The 17,463-nt window shown below is 35.4% G+C and overlaps 1 protein-coding gene across 8 annotated transcripts in view; it reads right to left on the bottom strand.

The window, feature by feature from the left end:
- The window catches only part of LOC108386694 (zinc-regulated GTPase metalloprotein activator 1B), a 44,904-nt gene extending 29,570 nt beyond the window's left edge, over positions 1-15,334 (bottom strand). For 2 of the 8 annotated variants that reach the window (XM_036991216.2, XM_073228620.1), the window contains exons 1-5: positions 15,074-15,333; positions 11,818-11,904; positions 9,963-10,059; positions 8,694-8,785; positions 835-894 (exon numbers count right to left, since the gene is read on the bottom strand). In XM_036991216.2, the coding sequence (XP_036847111.1) occupies positions 835-894; positions 8,694-8,785; positions 9,963-10,059; positions 11,818-11,904; positions 15,074-15,227 (490 nt within the window). In that variant the 5' untranslated portion in view covers positions 15,228-15,333. Of the gene's footprint in view, positions 1-834; positions 895-7,157; positions 7,260-8,693; positions 8,786-9,962; positions 10,060-11,817; positions 11,905-15,073 lie in introns of those variants that run through there. The other 6 variants (XM_073228621.1, XM_036991215.2, XM_036991220.2 and 3 more) reach the window with 6 other exon arrangements.
- Positions 15,335-17,463: the final 2,129 nt, after the last annotated feature.

Below are 17,463 nucleotides of genomic sequence, written 5' to 3'. Positions count from 1 at the left end.
TCAAAATCGAGACTTTCCTTAACATTTAAATTATTTCTTAAAAAATTTGAGACATCTGAGGATATCATATTTCTAATATCTCTCACCAAATCTAACTCCCACAGATGTTTTACATAACATGTACCTAAATTTACAAATGATCAATTAGTTTGGCAATCTCTGAATTTACATTACTAAATAATTTTTTCAAAAGATAATAGCAGAATGAGTTTTATATGCCTCAAGAATTCAACCAGCTAAATGCCACATATATTAGGACCAAATGACAGGGCCCAGTTTCAGTGATTTTTGAATTTTACCCATTATTCTATGAAAGACCTTGTAGAAGGAAAGGCAAAGTTGGGGTAAAGGATACAGTGACTTATTTCAGAAAGTTTCTAATATGTCTTAGATGAAATCTATGAGTAAAACTGCCCAAAAGTGTTAATGTAAAGTAAGGAGTACGGGGCTTTGCTTAATTCTCATATTCAAGGGAAAATAAAAGTAGAAATATGATTGGCATACTGTGTATTTTATTTAAAATAAAATTAAAATAAAAAATTATATTAAGTTCATAAATCAAACAACAGAAGATACAGAAAATCTACATAGCATTTTAAAAGGAAAACCTTAGAGAAAGCACTAAGTGGGAAGCTGAGATTAGGATTTGATATCTATTTCTATATACTATCTGGTGCTTTAGACACTGTATGAACAAAGACTTCATCATCGAACTAGTTAAAAAGAGTAACAATACAAGGAATTAAAATTATAATATGAATGAACAAAAATAATTTTAATCATAACAATAACATCTAACTTGAAAACATGAGGAACTTTGTTCTCTAAACTTACCATCAAGATAAATATCAATCCCTAGTTCAGCATCAACCCAAAACATAGAAGCTACAGCACCTGAAAATATATAATATTCATCAAATAAAAACAGTTCTTCAACAGGAGGAATACAGTTCTATCCATGTTTTAATTTGTCCCAATGGAATGAGCAGGAAAACACAATCAAATTAAATATGGGTTTCCTCCAATCTTTTTACAGAAATAACAGTGAGAGAACCTTTTACTATTTATACCCATTTCTTCCCCTCTCCTTTGATCTTAAAAAAAGAAAAGGAGACCAACTCTTATGACAGACAAACCCAACACCAAGCTTCTACTAGTGCCGTGATAATTTACCAACAGACACTATCAAATGATTTGGGTGGTATGGCTGTGTGTGCATAGGACTTATTTTTATTTTCTCTCTCCTGAACAATCATATGGTTCATATATAATGAATTATCTCTCCAAAGGAAAGCAAAAACAAAACATAATCACTTGTCCAAAAAATAAAAAATTTCTAAGTTTCTAGAAGAAAATGAAAAAAATGTAAAATTACACACTATGGCATTACTAGTAAATGCTTACACTATTTATTTAGTATTAATATAAAATTCTGGTCTGAGGAAAAAAATTTCTAAATAATTAAAACTTAGTTTTGGCAGAAACTGGTTTAGTATCAAACCACACACCCTGGTTAGTATGCCACAACACAAGAGAAAGAAAACTGACAGCAAAGAAAGTATTTGATTTTTCAAAGCATCACAGGTCCACTTAGTGACAGGGCTGTCTAAAAGAATGAGTATTGGAGAAAAACAAGGATAACTGAACTCATTCCAATGTCTAAAGCTGTCCACCAACCTTGATGAGATGTGGTCCCCCAAGCATCACTCTGTGTCAACACTGAAATACCTGTCAGCTGTTTACAGTGATTACTCATGCAAGATATAGCAAGGGCCACAAGATCTAATGGTTTCCTGATACCTATTGATTTTTTCCCAAAAACTTAATAGTTTTCCAATTTGACTGAAATAGGATTTGTGAGTAACAGGGGCTGAATCAATGCCTGTCCTTTTCAAGGAAATTACTTTACCATGACAATTATTTAGCTTAGAAACTGAAGAGTGTCAGTCTCCTAAAACAGGGAAACAACTGAATTGCCGATAAGAATTTTCTTCACTTACTTGGCTAACAACATGATTTTAGTTAATGAGGGAGGAAAAAGTAAATCTACTGTGAATATCAGTACTCTAAACAGTAAGTCATAAAAAAGGTATTATTTTTTTTCACTCAGTAAACTTCCCAACATTGTACCTAAGCTTTTTTTTAGTTCATTGGTTTATTCAGGTAGCTCTGAATCTTATAGTTAATATTTGCTTAGTACTAAGTCGAATTGTAAGTGTGTATTAGAGCCTTCATTCTAAATCTGATGTGTACTTTTGGTATAATACTTACCAGGCTACACAACAAAGAACTATTTAAAATTTGGATGCAGGTGTTTAAGCGAATAAAAATGAGAGAATGAAGTTAGTCAGTGGTTCTCAACCCAGGGTGGTTCCCCCCCCAGGGAATATTTATATTTCATAAACATAATATATATTTATTTATGTAATATATATAGCTGCAAACAGTCTTGGTTGTCTCAACTAGGAGAAAGCTACTGGCATGTAGTGGGGTGGGAGCCAGACATACTGTCAAACATTGTACATACACAGGACAGCTCCCTACAACAAAGGATTACCCAACCTAAAATGTCATTTGTGCCAAAGTTAAGAAAACCTGAGCTAAATTATAGAATCACCCTTCTTCAAAACCTAAGAAAACAAAAAATAAACAAAATTCAGAAAACCAAATTTTATCAGCAGCAACTAAGTATTTACCCTCCTGCCATAAATTTTGAAGAGTGATAACCAAAATAAGAAACAGAATGTTTGATGGAACTTATTATAGTTCTTAATTCTACTTCCATCCCCAATAAGAGGCAATAGGGAAATAGCTCTCAAAATCCTAATACTTCCCAGAATTAACTTTCAAACTGGTTAGAAGTAGAACTAGGGAGGAATAAGCAATAAAGGGAATGGGGGGGAACTCAAGAGTAAAAGCCCCTAACCATCTCTACATTTGCAAGGGAGGGGGTTACTTTCTAGGGCTCAAAGCAAAATGCAGTAAGAGGTCTGCAGCTCAAGCCGGTCCCCACACAAGGTATAGGTTGTATATTCATGAGCAAACCCACGAGGGGAACATTTGGTATTTTAAGAGAGCAGAGCCTAAAAGTCGTATTGCTCATTTGGCTCCCTCACTCACCCCTTTTCCTTTGTTTCCCCCTTCCTGCTCCCAGCAATACCCAGCTTTCAAACTGAGGATCAAGAGAAAAACAAGTTTAGGTAAGATGGGGAGGGTATTAAAAGAATTAATCAACACCACATCCAAATACATGGGGGTTCTGTGAGCCTCCTACATCAAGCACAAATATGCTGAAAAAGTGTCACATACCACAGCTTAAGACAAGAAGGTATAAGGCAAGAAGAAAAAAAAATAAAGAATATGGCATACAAATGGCAAAGAACACATTTTGGAAAGAAACATCATCCAAGCAGTCAAAGAAAATTCTCAAGGGCTTGCTTCTTTGTAATAAAGAACTTAAAAACAATATAATCTTAATCAAAAACAGGCTCAAACAAGATAAAGTAGAAAAATTTGAAAGAGTAGCTTCTAGTGCTAAAGAAACCAACACAGAGCCATATGCCAGTATCTAACCAATTATTCATTTAAATAATCAAGGAATAGAATAGACATTGATGAAAACAGAATTACAGACAAAAAGGAAGGTTTGAGAAGTTTACAGTAAATGCTGAAGGAAAAGACAAATCAAATCTGAATAGAACATATGGAGAACAAAAGGAAATTCAATGTAAGGAAAATTGGTGTCATAGAAGACCCAGTAATTTCCTAGAAAAATTTAATAAATAAGGAAAATGCCCCTAAATGAAGAACTAAACTTACAAATTAAACTTATCGTGTAATCCAGGAAAAAAATGATTATGAATGACAACTAGAAGTATCTTAGTTATATTGCTGAACTTCAGAATTAAAGAAAAAAATTTTCAGGCTTTTTGGATAAAAAGCAAGTTATTTTCAAAGAGGTGGAAAAAACCTCCCTGAAAAATAACATTCACTGCCCCAACAGAATAAAGTAATGACCACAAAGTTCTAATGAAAGTGTTCCCTAATGCCAACTTGTTTTCGAAGAATGAAAAAATAGGCAGATATTCTCAAACATTAAAGTGAGCAACAGCTTTGAAAGTGTAAAATAGCCCTCAGAAATCCTGTCTAATGAAATAAAAAGAGAAAATACTGGATAAGGAAATACAGCCAACCTAAAAATACTAATAGATCATGGAGAAACATTTGCAAAGTTCTGAGGGAAAGAAACTGTGACCTGGAAATTTTACTCATAGGGAAGTATTCCTTCAAGTATAAAACCAAAAGACAAGTATTTTCAAGCAATGTAGTATGCAATAACTCCAGGAAAACAGTACCAATAGCTTGAAAAGACTACCTGACCATGAAGTTCAGACAATTAAGAGATTGCTCAACTCAGGAATGAAGAAGCCACAATACTGGTCATGAGGACTAAAACCACTGAACATAAGAACTAGACAAAGTTATGACAGAACATAAATGTTAGCAACCTTGACAACATAGCACAGAATACAAAATCTCCTTCACTTCTTCCAAGTTCTCTTTTTTTCCAATTACACAGTTTTATTTGCTTTTGCATTTTATTTAGCAATTCATTAGATAATGCCTATTGGTGATATTAATGGCTGGCATTTCTGGATGCTGAACCATCGTTAGGTGCTTAACATATGTAATAGTTTTTTTTAATTCAAGTAAAATTAGTACATAACATTTTATTAGTTTCAGATACATAGCATAATTCAATATGTGCATACACTAAAAAGTAATCACAATAAGTCTAGTTAACATCTGTCACCATACACTTGACCCCTTCACCCATTTTACCCACTACCCAAACCCCTTCTCCTGTGATAACCATCAGTTCTCTAACTATGAGGGTTTTTTTTTTTTCATTGGTTTTGTTTTTTAGAGCCCACGTATAAGTGAAATCATGTGGTATTTGTCTTTTTCTGTCCTATTTCATTTAGCATAATACCCAAAAGGTCCATCCATTTTCTGCAAATGGCAAGGCTTTTTTTTTAATGGCCGAGTAATGTTCCATTGTATACATGTACCCTATCTTTACCCATCCAGCTTCTGTATGTCTTTTGATGGGAGAATTTAGTCCATTTAAAGTCTTTATTGACAAGAATGTATTTATTTCCACTTCATTGTTTTCTAGCTGTTTCTGTAGTTCTTCTCTGTTCCTTTCTTTTCTTGCTCTCTTCACCTGTGGTCTGATGCCTTCCTTTAGTGTTATATTTAGATTATCTTCTCATTATCTTTTTGTGTATCTACTATAGCTTTTTGTTTTGTGGTTACCATGAGGTTCACATATAATAGCCTATATGCATAAAACAGTCTATTTTAAGTTGATAGCAACTTCATCATGTCCTGGAAGCTGCAGGACAAGTAGATGGGCCTTTTTCTGTGCAGTACCCCAGATGTGGTAGCCTGCCCAGAACTGTCTTCTGGATTGTTAAAGTCCTAGGAGGTGCTCAGAAATGCAAGCCCCTTGACCACCAGGCCCAGTTGATTAGAGGCATCCCCTGTATGGACTGTGTTCACCCACCAGCTGTATCAGGGCTGGGGCAGAGTTCTGAGTGGGAGCACAGCCATGATTTTAGCAGTGCAGGTGAAGAGCACTGGGGGCAAGGCCCACCTGTGGTTTTGGTAATGTCAAAGAAGAGTGCTAGGGGTGGGGCACACCCATGGCTTTAGCAAGGCAGGGAAAGAGTGCTAAGAGTGGCATATTGCCTAGGGCTTTAGGGACTTGTAAAAGTGTTGGAGGTGGGGTGTGCCTGAAGCTTTAGCAAGGCTGTGTCTGTGCGTGCCTACCTGCACTAGCAAGATAGAGGGAGAGTGAAAAAATGGTGCTTGCCAGGGCTTCATCCCTAAAGAAAGTCCTATCTGGTTCCTGCCCCTCCAGCAGGTACTTTAAGATTAGCAAGTGAATCTCCTTCACATATAAACCAGTTGCCTCTCAAACTCCTGCCTTTGTGCTACGTCTCAGGACAAGTGAGTTCACTCTCATGAACCCCTTAAAAGGGTATCTCAGAGCTCCACAGCCCCTGGGATACCATGGACATAAGCCCTGTTAGTTTCCAAAGCCAGACACTTTTTGGGGCCCTTGCCTCTTCAGTGCAAGCCCCAAGGGTGCAAGTACCCAAGGTGAGACACAAACTCCTCCCTTTTCAGGGAGAGGCTCTGGACCTGTGATATCCCTCCCTGTTGTGGGTTACTGTGCTGAGGGTGGGGTTTTTGGCAAAACATCTCTGGCTCTCCTACCTACCTCAGTGTGGCCCTTTTATGCCTTGCCATGGAGGGAGCTATTCGGCTAGTTTTCAATTCTTTTTCAGTGGGAATTATTCCATAAGTAGCTGCAGATTTGGTGTTTCCATGGGAGGAGGTGAATTGAGGGTCTTTCTATGCCTCCATCTTGGACCTTCTCCAAGTTTTCTTCTTTTAGATTATAATAACTAAATTAATAATTATTAAGAACAACACAAAGAATGTGATCCCATTCTTATGAAATTATTTCTGTATATTTATACAGCTTTCAGAAGTGTACAGAGCAGGGCTTTCCAACCTATGCATGTAACAAGGCAAAAAAGTTCTGAAGTGTCCTAAATTAAGTGACATAACAGCCAATGAATGAGGGAGAGAAAGAGAAAGTCATCAGTCAATAATCAAGGGCCATACCTAACCAGAAACTCCACGTTCCTAAATGAAGTCATTTCAACAAGCATCTAGGTTTGCAGTACCACTGCATCTTCCTTGTGCATCAGTGTCTAATCATCAACAACGAATCCATGAGCCTTCTCTCTGGACTAACCACCTAGCCCCAGCCTTTCCCAGCTTCCATTAGCCTGCCTTCCTTATCTGTAGCCAATGTGATTGTAATGAACTTTCTTTCCTTGAGACCCCCCGTACTTAAACCCTGTTTCTTGAGTCTGGCAGACAAGTTGTTTCTGTTAACTGGCCTTGCTGCTGGTGAAGCACAAATTTCCTGTCCCAGGAGTCAGTCCATATCTGGCTGCATCTGTAATGGCTCAATAAACCCTTTTATTTCAGAGATCTTTCCATCTCTAGAGTTTTGGACTTGTCACATGTATAAGAATCACCTGGAGGGTTTATTAAAATACATCATTGAGCCCTACCTTAGAGATTCTGATTCAGCAGACCTGGGAAAAGGCCCAAGAATCTGTATTTTTCACAGGCTAAGGCTGATGTCATTCAACACCAAGGCGAGTAGCAGCAGCACAGAAAAGCCTAAAGGGAAATTGACCTACTTGTATTTCAAGGTAGTGAGATACAGGGTGATTTTATTTTAACATTCTTTGTACTTTCTCAGGCATTGTTAAAAAAATATGTACATAATAAATATTCCATTTTCACCCAGATAATATAATCGTTACTTAAAGAAAGTTAGAAGAAACATTAACCTGTTTTAACCTACGATTTGTACAAAAGTTTCCTCTGAGATCCTTTTTAACTTTCTTCCTCTGAAAAGCTGAACTGCGTTTTACTAAACTCATCTACTCTCAAAGAAAAGTTACAAGTCTTTTTCTATAAAGTGGCTACAATGAAGAAACTGACACTATTTCAAAATGAGGCATACAACATATTTTCCCATCTTACAGATTTAAATTAATACTTAACACCAACATCATACCAAGTCCTGTGATCAGTTGCATGTATCAAAAATGTATGAAAAATCCATGCCTATTCTATGGACCAAAATAGCACAATTCAATACCAATTTGAAAACACGAGGACAATAGACAATACTTCTAGTATTAGTAAGTAATACTTCTAAGGACAACAACCATTGATTACATTTGAATCTTCGGTATACTCCAACATTTCTTTTAAACAATTATGATCCTTTTAATAAGTTGTTTCCAAACAATACTTTAAATATAGTTTATAGTGCAATGCCAGAGACCCAGATCAAAAAAGAAATAATGGTATGGGTCAGACTTACAGAACAAACACTAAATGTCCTCCAAACTAGGCATAAAGATGTTACCTAAAAGTTATTTGAGTAAGAAGGAAACAGAAACCCATTTTTAGAAACATGTCAACTCTGTGTAGCTTTCAATAGGGAGTTTAGATGTGATTCTATTTAGAGGTAAAAATTTCATGGATAATCATTATTCATTCCACACCAGGAAAAAGGCCCAGTAGACTGGATTTAACTCTGTATCTTATAACAGACAGCATTTACAAATAAAATTGTTTCAAGTTTAGTAGTAGAAAAACAAAATGTTAAAAATTAAAGGGAATAAGTACTGCTGGCATTAGAGTCCAAAAGCCCTTAAATATCCATAAACGACATAAGAAAGCTGGGTTAGAAAGTAATGAGAAAGATCTCTGTGGAGTATAACCAATCAAATATATACTTAGAAGCAGAATGTCTACATTTTCCCTAAATTTCCATATTTCAAACTTTTATTCTTACCAATAACCCTAAATCAATCATTTAAACTTCAAATTCTATTATCAGGCTAAAAGTATCAAATACTTTGATCACTATTCATCTGTTGAAGACATGTGACAAACCAGTATTTTTCTTCCTTTAAACCAAAAGATATTTTTAAAATCTAGAGTAAAGCTTTAATACTCATTTTAGATATTTCTCTAGCACATTTATTTAAAAACATATTCTGGTTATTAACAATGTCATTTCTTACCAGGATCTGCTAATCCAGTGGTCTCTAATAGTATGTAATCAAATTTCCCCTTCTTCTGCATCAAATTCTCAATAGCTCTAAGGCCATTGTCCCTGGAGAATATCAAAACATAATATATAGTTGATAGCCTGAATATTTTAAGTGATCATTATAAACATTTAAAAACAAATTCAGTTACCTGAGACAAAAATACCTTTAGGCACGTGAAAATTTAATTCATTCCCAAGCTTCTAAAAAAATGTGCATCCAATATTTACCAATGAGGTGAAAAGAGATGCATATACAATGAAAAGTAAAAAGCAATCAAATATACGATGAGTTAATACTTCAATCTTATTAAATTAAAAGCAGAAGGAACTTTAATATATCTGACTAAAGTAAGTTAGAATCTGTTATTTTTATAGCTTTATGAAAGAAAAAAAATCAACTTCCAAAATAATGATAAAATTTATTAACTATAGTAGTTTAATATAATAGCTGAAAGGACACTATCATTAAATATCTTTAATTCTGTTCTGAATTAGAGTACCAACCATTAATTTGCTTTTTTCTTGTAATACCAGAAGTGCAAGAAAACACTTAATGTATTGCATTTTGTTTGTTCAAGAAAATCTGTTATGATTTTAGCCTTGTTAATACATTTGACTCAAAGTCAAACACATAAACATAGTAAATGATGCAGAAGAAATTTAATTCACTAGAATACACCAAATCAACAGTACAGATATTAACTTTCCTAATACACTCAACAAATATTTGACTGACTGCTATGTGTCAGGTCTTTTTGTAAGATCTGAGGTATACTGGTATAAAACAGACACTGTCCTTGCAAACAACCATAACTGGTAGAACACAATGTGAGGTTTTTCTCTTTTTCATGATCATTTTTTTTGAGAGGCTGAATTCTTGGAAATATGAACAATGACTTATTAAATTCAGAAGAGTAATTTTTTATACACGAAATGAGATTTTAATGCCCCACAAAATTTCATGCCCCATAATTTAATTATTAAATAAACCCTGACATCAAAGAACAAAAAAAACTCATTAAAAGAACCAAAGCATTACAGCAGATAGAAAATTAGTAAGATAGCAAGAAACACTTTTAAGAAAATGCATCCTAGTAAGTCTATTTTCTATATGAAGCTATAATGAAGGAGAAGGAGACTGTGTAAATTCAATTAAATTACTCAAGAAAATAAAAGCTGGAAACATAACCAATAAACACTTAGAGCAAACCAACAAGCACACAGTAAATACATTCCTCACTTTACTGAACAACAGAGGCAACCATTTCTAAGTTCCAGCCATTCTTCGTAGAGCTCTCCACCTTGGCTGACAGCTAAGGATTTCTCCACTGCACTTCCTAGAATAATTAATAAGAAGCATCTTTTAGATTATGTTCACTAGCCACCCAAAAGCAAAGATGAGGATACTTAATAACGGAGCAGAAAATACATTTTATAACTTTTATCCTTTCATTTTATTCATGCAGCCTCAGTATTTTAACCTACACTACTCTAGATTATTTTAGCTTTTACTTCTTTTAGAGGATTTAAACCCCTAAAAAGGCAAATCCAAAATTAATGAATCATACCAACTTCCTCTTTAGGCCTCTTACTTGCCTGCTTCCATTTCTTAATAAAGTAGCTATTTTAAAGGCATTCTTTCTTGTCCATGGCCGACTTCCTAGATAGGCTAGCATATCTTTATATGCTCTTCAACCTCTTACAACCCATTTTTTTCTTTTCATTTTTCCTCAAAATTTTGTTTCAATTAGACAGACTGCTCAATATGAGTAAAAACCCTAGTTCATTTTGAGGAAGTTTGATTGGCCACGGATCAATGTGCTTATTTAAAAATGAAATTTTAGTCAAATACACAAATTTCCTAGCAATGCTTACTTGAGAAAGAATAATGTACATCTGAGATCGAGATGTTTATTCATATAAGAATGATTTTAAATGTCTTACTTTTCCTCCAAAATGAAGAAATATAACAAAGGGAAGAGCTCTAAATGTCTAGTAAAGAAATGGCCAAGAAATAAAAACTGAATAATTTCTCATTTATGTATTTTTTTGTTTATATTTCAGATAGGCAATGACAAAGAGCTTTGAAAGGGGTTCCAACATAATTTAGGGTGTGGAGAATATTAATAAAATGCAAAGCAAAGTATTGTGAATGCTGTAAAGGAGAAAACTGTGAAAATGATCCAGAAAGAATGAAGAAAAACAGTAAGAAATAATAATAAATGTAATTTGTGTCCAATAGAAGATCAGTTAATAGAAAACTAGAATACAAGACAGATTTAAAGATCTTAGGATTTTTATTTTATATAATAGGACTTTTCTCTTTAGTTTACCAAAAGCAGAAATCAAGTTTAACAGGCCTTCCATTCTGTTCATAAAACCTAGCTCCTTTATTAATTTACAACTAAAAAAAAATAGTATACTTCAAGAATTAACCCAACAGAAGTTCTATTTTGGGGGCTAAAAGTGAGCTTTTTATTAAAATTCACACTTGAAAAACTTGTAAAACTAATCAAACAATTGCATCTAACACTGCTGTATAGATTACTTTTTAAACCACAGTTCAATACTAAAGACAAAATTAGAATGTTAGATGCATGTATTTTCAGATAATTGAGGTTTCCTGAAAATGGAGACCATAAGTTTAACTTACCTTCATTTCAATTTTATCTGCTTTACAGATAAAAAAGATCCAACATGGTAAACTTATAATAACTGAAGCATTTCAAATGTATTTCAAAAGTCGCAATTAAACAATATAGTCAATACAAAGGCATCTTTCTAATTTCTGAAAAAAACTTTGTTTAGATTTTCTGAACTTACTTATTTCATGTAAAATCTAATTTAACTCTGTTGGTATGAATTCCAAAGTGATACAAGATTGAATTTTATAGAAACTACCTTATTTAATATCCCAAATCTGTACAAAATAAAGCTTAACAGAAATTCATCTAATTTTTCCAAAACTGTCCACATCAATGTGTTCATATCACAATACACTGCATTTTCATTTTTAAATATGGAATATCAATTCATCAGTGGAATAAACCACCCTATAAATTCTCACAGCATTGCATTTATTGACCTTTACTTACCTTCCCCAAATTCATTTAAAATAACTGCTACTCTTTTACTATGTTGCTCTGTCAAAATATAGTTGAGAAGTGTTGTCTTCCCAGCACCTATAAAAATATGTTGTAAATAAAATTCAAAAGCTAATTTTAAAGGCACAAAAAAGATATAGAGCCCCAATGTTTTGAAAAATATGATTTTTAAAAATATTATTTAACCATGGTACAGAAGATTCTAGAGAAAAGATTATGCTTTCGAAAACTACTAAAAGTGCTCTTTGTTCAAATAAAATTTTATAAATATTTACAAATATGCCTATAAGTTGGATCACACAGATTTGTTCTACCTCATGTGACAAATAATAATGTCTTTTAAACAACTTACAATACAACTAATTTAAGGGCATTTAATTTTTTATTAAATAAGGAATTTTTGAAGTAATGGCTTCTAAAGATTAAGGTACTCATGTTGTTTATAAAATGTAAAATATTTAAATCCCTTTACATAATGACAATGTTTCTTAGCCAAGATTATAATGGTTTGGTTCCTCAAAATTTACATGTAGCAACCTTTTATTTCACCATCCATCAACCAAAATTCAGACTGACTATACGACTTTTAGTATGTGTAAAGCAATCGACAAAACTGATTATACATGTACATGTGAAACACACACAAAATGGAGAATGGATGTAGGAAATGTTAACAGTGGGCAGAACATTCAGTATTCGGAAAGATAAATTCATAAAGCCACACTAACTTCACCCAGTAGGTGGCACATTAAACCTAGTATTTCAGCTCAAGCAGGCGAAAAACATTTGTCTTGTGAGCAATACATACTGAAGTTCACAGAGGAAAAACAAATCCTAACTGCACAGTAGTGTAGTTCGATCACGTGAGTGTATCATTTATTTTTCTGTTGGTAGACATCTGGGCTTTTTCCAGTGTTCTGCTATTACAAGTAGTGCTAAGAACTTCTACACATAAGCTTGTACACACCGTCTGAAGAACATTTATAAGATTTCTAGGGTCTAACTAGGAGGGATTCCTGAGTATTAGGGTGTTAATGTGTGCAACATTCTTGGGTCATATTCCTTTAAAATTTGTTGATGGGATGGACGGCTTGTCTTTAGAGTTCAGCATCACAACACTATGAAGTACAGAATGGAAGGGACAGACTTAAGGAGGCAGGGCAATGAGGCAATTCTTAAAACCATTGGCAGTGAAAATAGAAAGGAAGGCGTGGATGTTACAAGACTTTCTAGCAGAATTCTACAGCTTAATAATTAACCATATTATGAAGCAAAAGACTTTAAGACATAGTTCATTCATTCAGAAGTCAACTATAGACCAGATTTTATGCTGAGCCTTGGTGAAGACTGCACAAAACAAACTCTTGAAGTTTAGAAATATTAAGGGAGTGGGAGATGTTAGGGAATTCAGATCAATAGACAATTACTAACAGGATGATACCTTCAAAGGGGATGTACTAGATGTTATGCAGCCCTTAAAAGAGACGTCTAGCCAGAAAAATAAAGGTATGAAGAAAAGTATTCCAGGTGCTGAAATACTAGGAACCTTGTAGATATAATTATAAGTAGTTCAATGTGACTGGGCCACAGTTTCACAGGGCTGGAGAGATTGTTGTTAAGAGCCAGATTGTACACGACCTTATAATTCATGTTAAGGAATTTGAATTTAACCCATATGGGGACCACTGAGGGGCATGACACAATCAGTTTGACATTTATAAAGATCATTAAGGCTAAAACACATGAAAAGGCAACATGGCTCAAAACTAGTCAGGAAGTTTTTAGATGGTTAGCATCCCAGCAGGAGGATTTGAGGGGATGGTTATGTATCTAGTTTTGGCCATATTGAGTTTGCAGTGTCTGTGAGACATCAAAATGGACACTACCCGGGAGTGAAACTGAAAGGATGGACAGAGGGGGTAAAAAAATTAAAAAGGAGAAGCCAAAGTAGTGCATGGAAATGGCAGAAAAAAATGTGATGGAAGCCAAAGAAACAATGTTTCAAGAGAGAAAAAATGGTCAAGAATAAGCAGTGAAACTATCTCCTGATTCAGCAACAAGGTTGCTGGTGTTAATCCTCACTCCTAAACTTCAAAGATTATCTCCTATGCTCTACTGACCTACCCTATCTGTGAACAAAATGGGGAAGGCCCAGAGGGGCAAGCCTGAACTATACTGTTTTGGACAGGGAATCTGCTGAGCTTCTCAGTAAGCAGCCTCTATATAGCAGTGGAGCAATACCAAAAACATATGCCTTTATAAAACTACTTGAGTAAAAATGGGAATAAACTTACACTTTACAAAGCAAAAAATAAAATAAAAAGGGGAACACCAATGACTTAAGTTCTTTTAATGCTTTCAGGTGCACCAAGTATGTCCTTGTCCCTAGCAGCATCTAGGAATGGTATTATTTCCCCAAAACTGTTTCACTTAATTAGCATTTAACTTTTCCCACACGTTTAATACGGTCATGCACTGATTTCAACCCTTCTATTTAATTATAATTTCGAAATAATACTTATCAAACTTTTCCAATGAAGTACCGCTGGCGGAAGTGCATTAACTGTTCTTCCGGAAATTGTACCATGCTTACAAACCTATGAATTCAACTGTGCTCTCCTGAAAGTCCTCAATTTGAGAAATACAGTCTTGGAGAGCAGAGATTTTTTTTTTTTTTCTCCCACAGCGCTTTTCAAAGAGACGTCAAAAAAAAAAGTCTGAGATAGTACTTTCCACGAATGGCTGGAAGATACTGGCTCGTGGGGAAGGGGAATCTACAGGGGAATAGTCCTGTGTCAGGCATTTTATAGCAGCTTATCGAGGCAACAAACCTATAAAGTAGATCTATTTCTGTTGCCCCATTTTGCAAATGAGAAAACAAACTCAATGTGAAAGGTATTATTTCCATTTTCAAGTGAGGTACATGAGCTTCAAAAAGAACGTTAGAGGTCGCATGGATAATTAGGGGGCAGATTTTCACACCTCAAAACCGGAACTACTGTCAATATACAAGGTTAACTTTGAATCTCACAAGATAAATGTGAACCTACTGCAGGGAAGGCTGGTCATCATTTACCTTCCAGATGAAGAGCAACCCAGACGGGGCGCAAGTGACCCAGGCCCTACCTCAAAGATATCTGCTGTTGGCCAGAAGGCCCGGATGCCTAAGGAGAGGCGAAACCGTCAACCTCCCAAATCCCAGGATACCAGCGTTCACAGTATATTTCTCACCGGGACGGTTAGTTACCTAAATACCCTGTGATAATTGTGACTGGGATCTTAGCTCCGGGGCCAGACTTTTCCTCCTCCTCTCTTTGCTTCGTCTCAATGGGGACCAATTCAGGACAGTCTTCCTCGGCTTGCTTCTCTTCCTCATTCACAGCTCCAGTTGCCTGCAACATCCCCGCCAATCACGCAGCACTCTTCTCCACAAGCTCCCGAGATGGGACCTACACGCCGAGCCGTCGCTGCGAGCACAGAGCACGCCACGCCAGGCGCGTCCCTGACGTCATCACGCCGCGACGCGTGGCTCTTCCCCATCCTTCCCTATTACCTGGGTTCCGGCGGAGAACCGCCTCTCCTCTTAGCCACGCCCCCAGGATATGAGCGTGCCCCCGGGCGTGTTCTCTGAACCTGAGCGTAGGGGACCGAGTTGTTAGTGCTCGTTGACCAGCTCCTGCTTGACGCTGTCACTGTGTGCGCCCGCAGACTTACCAGCTAATGGCTGACGGTAAGGCAGACGCCTGGCCGGTTGGAGCCAGGAGTGGGTAGCCTGACCTGAAAAGTTCCTATAGGGAATAGACTTTATCAACTTGACATTTTTCAGTATCATTTAAACATATTTTTGATTTATAAAGGAAAAAATGATAAGCTATAAACTAGGATGTTAATGCTGATTTTTCTACCTGAAGGAATAACCAGTGGCACTTTTTTTGTAATTAACATACTTTACATGAATATCCAAATTTTTATCATGTACATGCATTATTTTTATTTTTTCTTTCACATTTTTTATTTGAACTCAGGTATCCTGAGTTCGTTTATCATATTCTATAGTTTATGATACTGTGAACACTGTCTCATCATTTACCCATGGATAGCCCTCCTTTATATATGTTTATAATATAATATACAATGAAATTTATGTATTTATTTATAATTAATACCCTTGACCTCACCCCCTAACCCAAGAACATTACCAGTAAGTTACATCTACCTATTTGGCTGTCTGCTATTCTAACTTCCTGCTCTTTACCGAAGATAGTAAGCACTATCATGAATTATTTTTAGAAAGAAAACCCTCTTTTCTTTATAGTTTTATCACATATATATGTACTTAGACAATAACTTATTTAATTTTGCTTGTCTTTGAATTTCATAGAAAAAGTATCATACAATATATAATCTCCCAGGGTTGGCTATATTTTTCAATTCCACTGTTGCATTATATTTTCTATTATGTGACTACAGCAACTTGCCATTTCTTGTCAATTGTTTCCAGGTTTTGCTCTTATGAACAGTGCTGAGTAACTGTTCAGCACTCCATTATTGCCTAAGCAGAAGCTCCTACAGCCCTGACCACCTTCTTTTACATAGTTCTCAGGTACCTTCTGGTAGATTCCCTTACATGGCTCTGGATGAATGTTATATTAACATCTCTTATCTCTCACAAACAGCAGCCTGTGCCCTTTAAGGCCAGCTCAGTCGGGTTGATGGACAAATATTGCTGAAAGAGTATGCAGCCTCCATCAAAGCATGAAGAGTTTTACACAGTGGTCAAAAGTTAAAGGAACCCCAAATGTCCATCACCTGATGAATGTATAAACAAATAACGGTATATCCGTACAATGGAAAATTATCTCACAACAAACAGGAATGAGGTACTGATAACTGCTATAGGAATGAACTTTGAAAGCATTATGCTAAGTGAAAGAAGCTGTTCACAAAACACCACATATTGCACCATATGATTCCATTCCTATGTAATATCCAGAATAGGCAAATCCATAGAAATAGAAAATAGATTGGTTGTTACAGGGACTGGGGGACTGAGCAGAGTGACTGCTAATGTGTACATTTTGGGGGTGATGAAAATGTTCTAAAATTGTGGTGATTGGTTACACAACTCTGTGAATATACCAAAAACCACTGAACTGTACACTTCAAATAGGATGGATTAAAAAAAAAAGTAACTAGCCAAAATGGAGTCATTTGCCCCCCAAATCAAGACTTAATTACAGTTTCAATCTATCCCAGGAATGTGACCTTTTAGCAGTCACTCTGAAACTTCCTGATCAGCACTAGGTAAGGTAATCTTTATGATAAAAACCTGCTATTTCCTTCCCTCCCAAAAAGAGAATAACTTTTTTGCTGATAACTTCTTGCCCCACCCTCCTTCCTATAAAAATTTTCCATTTTGTACAACTCCTTGGAGCATCTCTCTACTTACTAGATGGGATGCTGCCTGACTCATGAATCACTTAATAAAGCCAATTCCATCTTCAAATCTACTTGGTTGAATTTTGGGTTTTAACAGTGAATTTTATCCCAATAAAGCTGTTATTTTAAAAAAATGTTAACATTGTATTAAACACATGAAATATGTTATCTCATTTAACTCTGCAAGATAAATATTAT

Source organism: Manis javanica, chromosome 2, assembly GCF_040802235.1.
Source record: "Manis javanica isolate MJ-LG chromosome 2, MJ_LKY, whole genome shotgun sequence".
Classification (NCBI taxonomy): domain Eukaryota; kingdom Metazoa; phylum Chordata; class Mammalia; order Pholidota; family Manidae; genus Manis; species Manis javanica.
Note: the sequence above shows the minus strand (reverse complement) of the source record. Positions and strands in the feature narration are given on the sequence as shown.